At 35.1% G+C, this 7,227-nt stretch overlaps 1 protein-coding gene across 2 annotated transcripts in view; it reads right to left on the reverse strand.

The window, feature by feature from the left end:
- Positions 1-1,951: 1,951 nt before the first annotated feature.
- Positions 1,952-7,227, reverse strand: part of DCUN1D5 (defective in cullin neddylation 1 domain containing 5) — a 29,572-nt gene continuing 24,296 nt past the window's right edge. For both annotated transcript variants that reach the window (XM_019524240.1, XM_019524239.1), the window contains 4 exons: positions 7,032-7,140; positions 6,831-6,935; positions 5,899-6,001; positions 1,952-4,884 (listed from right to left, as the gene is read on the reverse strand). In XM_019524240.1, the coding sequence (XP_019379785.1) occupies positions 4,829-4,884; positions 5,899-6,001; positions 6,831-6,935; positions 7,032-7,140 (373 nt within the window). In that variant the 3' untranslated portion in view covers positions 1,952-4,828. The remainder of the gene's footprint in view (positions 4,885-5,898; positions 6,002-6,830; positions 6,936-7,031; positions 7,141-7,227) is intronic.

The following is a 7,227-nucleotide window of genomic DNA, read 5'->3' on the forward strand; positions in this document are numbered from 1 at the left end:
AAAGAAAAATTTTTTTCATGCCCTTATTATCACTGGGCTACAAACCATCCCTGCTGTTGCATTTATTGCTCATTTAAAGATGCTTAATTCAATACAGGTAATCATTTCCTAGTGGGAATTTTCAGGAGAAAAAAAAAGCCTTAATATTATATGAAACAGAATTCTAACTAGTTAGGAGTGTTCTTAAAATATTGTATCTATATCTGAGACGCATATAAACCCAATCCAAAAGAGTGAGAAAATACCTAGCAGAGATCTTGTAATTTTAAAAATATATATTCTCAAACACTGAAATTCAGCCTTCTCCATAACTCAACTGGGAAGGAGATTTAGTAAAAAGTATTGAAGTTTCCCTGCTTATCTGTTTAAGTCCAAACAGCTCTATAGATAAGCAATGTCACAAATTGCAAGATGTAACTCTGGATTTTTAAATTGGTATAGCAATCAAATTAAAAAAAAAAAAAAAACAAAAAAACCCCCGAAAACACAAAAACACTTGACAATTATTCCTTCACTACAAATATGTAATGCTCCCCCACATACACACATTTAAAATGCATCTGACTTTACCAGCTACCTTCTATTCTCTTTCCATTCAAGGGAGATTCTAGGATTTTATTTGTCACGTATGTAATATGCTCATGGGATTCTTGAAGAAAAAGCTAGTTTCATTTGAACCTGAATGGTCTTCCATAATGATTTTGTAATAAGTTTTTCAGTTGCATATAATGTGTATTCAGATTCACACTCTTTGGCACAGAGCTTTTAAACTATACAACAATAATGCTGTAGTTTCTAAGAATTACTTTTCAGTAGGCTATTGATCCACATGGAATGATGACTAGGACCAAAAAATAGAGCATTAGTTCCTAAGCTAGTACAAAAGCTGACATGCCACCCCTACTTTTTTGGCCACTCATGCAGAAATGGAGACTTTGTTTAGTAAAGGTGTTTTTCAATGTCTTTTTGTTTCAGCCTCACTCCTAACAAGTTTTATGACAACTATAAGTACAACAGAATATATACACGTGAATAAATTGAAAGAGGCACCGTGACAGGAGAAGTTAAAAAAAAAATGTCTGTCCTATTATATAACTTACTTTTATTCAATATTTGAACAAGGCTAAACTGTACAAGTTTGTACATTTTGCACAGAAGAACTGTTAACTAGCTTTATAAAAAAAAGAACAAAATACACAGAAGTATTACTTAAATTTGTGGTCCCCATTTCAAATCGTCAATGCCAGTTAAACACAAGTCAAAGACCTTGACAGGTTAAAAAAAAGTTTCCCAAAGAAAAACAAGAATTCAAATATAGATGATGATGTGACCCTTCTGACAATGTGACCTGTACCAAGTTTTCATCCATAGTAATGTCAAACCAAAATGTTTAAACAATTCTGCCGTATAAAAACACGAAGTTACAAACAGTCATCTTAGGAAAAGATTAAAAAAAATCTAAAAAATGCAAAGTTAAATAAGATACAAGTAGAGCCAAGATAGGCATTGATGTTGCAAACACTTTGGAATATGCTTGACTTTGTGTACAGATGTAGAGTTAAGCAGGTATAAACGAAGTATTACAGCATCAGGATCTTATAAGGAAATACAGGTAACTCTTTAAATATGACTCTTTATATTCAGAGTCTCATATATGTATGAGAAATCATTAGTTCTCTACCCACTGGCACAGCTTTTTAAGTAATTATGACATGTTTTGAAATGCAATTTACATTGTTTCTAGTGAAGTAAACAAGGCAATTCATGGACACAAGCAATATTAAAAAGAACTAACACTTTGAAAAGAAGTCATGAGAATTAAAGGGAGGTTTATAATACCACAGAGACATCATTATCATTAGCTTTTGGAAGACGCAACATCTCACTCTGCTTAAGTTTCTTAGCTTTTATTGGTTTACATAACTGTGATAGTCTTTTTCTTTTTTTTTTTACTTAATCCAGTGTCTTTAAAAAAAATTGACAAAAACTTGTTGCAGCTATATTTAAATTAATAGATTGAAATTCATCTGAAAGCAAAACTAAAATTCCTAGGCTAAAGTATTCAGATGGGCTCAGATTTGGTTTGTGGACATGAACACAAGAAAATAAATGTTTTAGTAGCTTTTTTGGCACTTATATGCAAAAAGCTGTAAGGAGGTTAAGTACATCCTCTCCCCTCCAGTAAAACAGCTAAAGTGACCAGTCCACAATGAAACTGTACAAGGCAGTAATTCACATTTAAAGAGCAAACCTGACTGCAGTTATGAGCACAACAAACCCTCATAACTTAAAAATCCTATTTTTATTTAGTTCGAAAAATTATACTGATTTTTACTCTAAATACATTCATTCCCAGCCTACATTTTACAATAAACTCACGATTCTCAAACACACGCACAACCAAGTTATAAATCCCTGAAATATGGATTTATTATAGGAATACTGATAAAAGCTTAACAGAGATACAAATTATGCTTTACAAAGTGTCTACCTTCACATTTACTATCTGAACATCTGATCATTGGCAGATGCATCACTCCCACTGTTATACACCAATACCACCTTCTCAGATCAAGTTGTTTAAAACAGAATTCACAACAGTACCTAGTTACTTAAAAGCATATTCCCTCCCCTGTCCCCACTTCACAATGTTTAACATCTAACTTGTAGTCCAACACTTGGAGGGAGGAAAGAGGTGAAGAAGGGCGGGGGAAAAAAAGTTATTTTTTCCCAGCCCAAACTTGTCATTACAGGAAAGTTCAACAATTTATTTCATGCATGTCTTTGCAATATTTAGTGCATCTACACAATACAGATTTTACGTAATTATTTGGTGCTTCCTCATCCCATGTACCTTACGACCCTGCCTTTACCAGTGGATCCTTAGACTCCTGAAATAACTCACAGGGGCTGGTGCTGCTTCTCTGTAGGAAATGCAGGACAATTTTCAACTAAAAGGCACTCAGTTGTGGGTGCAAGTACCAGCAAAGCAAATGCAAAACTTGTGACTTTCATAAACTGGGAGAAACGGTTGTAAACTGTATCAGATTTACTGGACTGAAGTTAAGAACTTTCTCCCAAGGCCTGAAAAAAGTGTTTAAATCAGCTATACAGTTTATGCATGTGCACACAGATGCATGTGCACACAGATAGCCAATATAGGTTTACCCTATTCTTCTATAGTTCTAAGAGGAAAAAGTGTAAGTCTACAGTATAAAGTGACTCTTGTAAAACTTTTTCTGGGACAGCACTGACTGTCAATGTTTCTGCACTCTGAACAGTAATTAAATCTGAGGAGTAGTAGAAGTTCTTTCTTTAAGAATAAGAACATGAACACACACTATTACTTATTTTTTCTACTGAAAAAAAACAGTTACTGAACTTAAGAATAAAGCTTTCCTCAAGCATGGATCTTCCTTGTCTTTGTTAGGCTGGAAAAGTGTTGTGCAAAACAGAATCGCTTCCCTGAGGCAAAGCTCTTCAAGTCATGCCTGGCTTAGTCCTTTTCACAGAGATCACACTATATTTTTCATTCTGTGTTTGAAGCTTTTGGCACAAAGGGACCTTGAAATCACTCTCTGCAGTTTCCTGATGTTACTGGTTTAGAGTAATAAAATACAACAGGGTAGGGATCACAAATGTTTCACTCTCACTCATTCTGGGCTTCCACATTAACTCATTAAATTCTTCTTCCTCATCAATAACATTAGAACTTCAGTCTAGCGTCTGTCTTCATTAAGGAGTAGTATCAGCCTCCCCAAGATTTAAAATGTTGCCAGCTGGTCTCAGATTCCAAAATAAGGCAACAGAAAACAGCCCTTGGGTTCAGTAAAGGTTTAACCAGGTGAAACTGAAGTCCTATGATATACAGGTCACACTAGGTGATCTACTGATCCCTTCTGGTCCTATGAAAAACCTGCAGGGAGCAGATGTTGACGAGGATCACCGTGCTTCTATTCTAACGTACATAAACAGCAAAAGCCTTGGAGGCAAGTCACTTGGTCTTTCTAGTTTTCCTCTTAAAAAACAAATTGAACTTTTTCACTTAAAGCAATCCATAAGCAAAGCTATAGTATTTGCAGCCACCTAGGCATACTAGACAAGTTAATGTTGGTACTCTTTGACATACAGGCAGCTGTTTTCTCAACTACATACTGCATGAAGCCATATTCCATGCTATTTTCTACTTAACGTGGACATGCCGTTAAATGACAAAGCCCTGAGTGGGTACTGGAGAAACAGATTTTAAAGCTGTTGTCTCCACTTAGAACTGAAAGCTGTGGCACACACTATGACCCAGCACTAGTATGCAAGCCACTAACTAAGGCTCAAGGTCAACCATTCTTAACTTGTGTAGCACAAGACAATCATACCATCAACAAGCTAAAAGACCAGTTAAGCATGTCTTTAAAAGTTCCAGAATTTAAAACAAAAAACAAAACAAACCCCCCCCCAACTCCCTCATAGGCAAGGGCACTTTTAAGAAAGATACTCTTAAACTTTTGGTTTTTAAAAATAGACACCACACTCACATTCAAGGGACATCCTTCACTTTTAGGCCGTTGTCACAAATCTGATTCTTTATTTTTCTGAAATAAACACTATTAACATAAGACTCAAAAACAAAAACTCCAACTTTCAGTCTTAGAAGAGGTGTGGTTCAATGCCCATATCACATGTAACAAGAAAACTTCCTTAAGAAAAGGAAAAAAAATATTGTAAAGTCTTTCATAAGGATGAAAATACAACCCTTATATTCTTCTCATTAGTTTGTATAGAAGTGGGCATCAAAAAAATCCTGCTTTTCTCCCCCCTGGAGTTGTTCGTGCTATGATGCTTGACGAACTTTTTGCCATTCAACAAATTCATCCAGGAGAACAGGCCCTAGAAATAGCAGAAGTTCAGAGTTTTATGTTTGCAATGCCTTAAAAAAAAGGGAGGGGGAAGGAGGACAGGGGGCTATAAACAATAGAAACATTTAGTCTGGAGAGTTTAGTATTAATCCTTAGGAAGGAGTCTATCAAAATTAAAAATCATACCACACCAAAAAGCCAAAGAATAGAGTTATTTAGGGCTGGGATGAAGTTTAAAGCATTTGACAGAGTAGGTACTATGAAAGTAGAAAGAAGATATTAAATTAACATCTTAATAAAGTTTTACTACAAACAAGAACAAAGAATTCCTTTTTGCTAGACATTTCAAAATTGCATGTAATCACCTATAATGAAACATAACATGAGATGCTATTTGCAATAAAATATAGTATAACTGATTGTATTTTAGTTCTGACTAGTAAAAAGGACACACCACTGCTCCATGGATTGGCAATTGGTTGTTTTATAACTTAACTGGCACCTAGCATTCACTGGCTCAAATGGAGCCTTTTGCCAAACCCATGGTATCATACACAAGCTGAAAGACAGTGAACCAGATCCTAATTTGGTATAAACTGACACAGCCACATCATCACATTAGTAATATTAAATAACTGCTGAGGATCTAGCCTATTCCTGGGTACAGACAGACGTATGATTGCATTAGTAAGTACAAGCTGTTATGATACAACTCTTATTGCTGCAGAATCATGCAGATGTAAGACAAAACTACTGCAATTTTAATACTGCTTCATTTAGGGTCAAAGGACAATTTAGCTAACTTTTATTGCTACAGGATCATTTGGACAGAACAGTTAAATTGTAAAAGCTGGTATACCACATGTAGTAACAGCTCCCCCTCCCCATTTAAAGTGGCCAAAATGTACTTTTGTCAATGTCCCCTTAAGTATAACTCAATATTTTAAATAAAACTTAATGTGGCATTTCCTGGAACTTTGTTTCTACTACTTTGAGAACTGGCAATATAGAAACTATACTTCAATCAATTGTTACAAATACTTACATGCACCATCTTCGTCATAGTTGCTAAGATCTGCATGGACAGTCCTGCTGAATTCTAACACATTGTACCACTGATCTTTGTTCATAACTCTATACTTTGATTGCTAGGGAAAATAAAATATTTTGAATACATATTAAACAAACAGGGGCTATATAATATAATCTCCCTTTCATATATGTGTGTGTGTGTGTGTATATTTTTTCTAATATTCCTTGACAAATTCATTATTGGAGACTGGCACACAATTTCGTCAGTTTACAAGATATCCATCAGTTTGGCATCTAAAGACATATGACACCAGCTAAACACCAATGATAAAAGAATGGTGAGGACATATTCCACGCAAAGTGGTAACCAAAGGGATTTATTTGAGGGAAAAAAAAAAAAAAAATCAAGTTGGTAAATAGCCTGAAGATGACAAAATAGACAGGAAATCTAGTGCCTGTTATTGGGAAGCTTGGACAAGAGATGAGAGTTACATTTTGGCATAAGTGTAATCAGGCTTATACTCATCTGAGTTTCTAACAGGAACTGTTTCCACAAATGTGAACTTGCCTTCACTCCAATGTATGATTTAAAGTAGATGTGCAAAGATATTCACTCTGGGACATGAAATGACCTACGAAGGTGGCATGGCCCCTAATTCTGAATTTACCTTTCTATTCTGAGAAGTAAGACATTTCAGCTACTTATCCAACAGCTCCCTTTGACTCAGAAGGGTGGTAGGAATGAGGTGGGAAAAAAAAACCTTCTGTGAAACATACAGAAGTTATTACTATTTCATAAATGTGCCAACCGAGGGAAAAATGGAAAAGCAATAGAGCTGTATCCACAAACAAAGGAGCACAACCTGCAACTTCTCTTTATAGCAACTCACTGCACTGGTACCACTGAAAAAGAAGTGTATTTAAGTATTTAGTAAAAGCACATACCTCCAAGTATTGGTAAAATACTGAAAACAGTGGCCAAGTTCTTCCAAGCAAAAGAGCTAACATAGATTTTGCAGTGTCAATATCAAGACTTCGTTGGTCTTTATCCTAAAATTAAAAATAAAGAAGTAGTACTCAAAATACCTGACCTCACACAGCTTGCTATCATATTTTGTTTCTTGTAAATGATTTAAACAGACTTACCCTTGCAAAATCAAAGGCATATCTGTAGATATTCTTAAAGGAAGAAAAGTCATTCAGTTGTGACCGCAAAAAGTCAAATTTACTTTGCAACTTTTCTGTGCTGTCACACCTTAAATAAACAACAACATGAATTTCAGAAGAGCAAATAAAAAAGGAGGAAAGACTGTAGGGTATGTACAATTAAGAGTTTACATTT

This window comes from Gavialis gangeticus, unplaced genomic scaffold (genome assembly GCF_001723915.1).
Source record: "Gavialis gangeticus isolate Ggan-Ray unplaced genomic scaffold, GavGan_comp1, whole genome shotgun sequence".
Taxonomy (NCBI): Eukaryota; Metazoa; Chordata; order Crocodylia; family Gavialidae; genus Gavialis; species Gavialis gangeticus.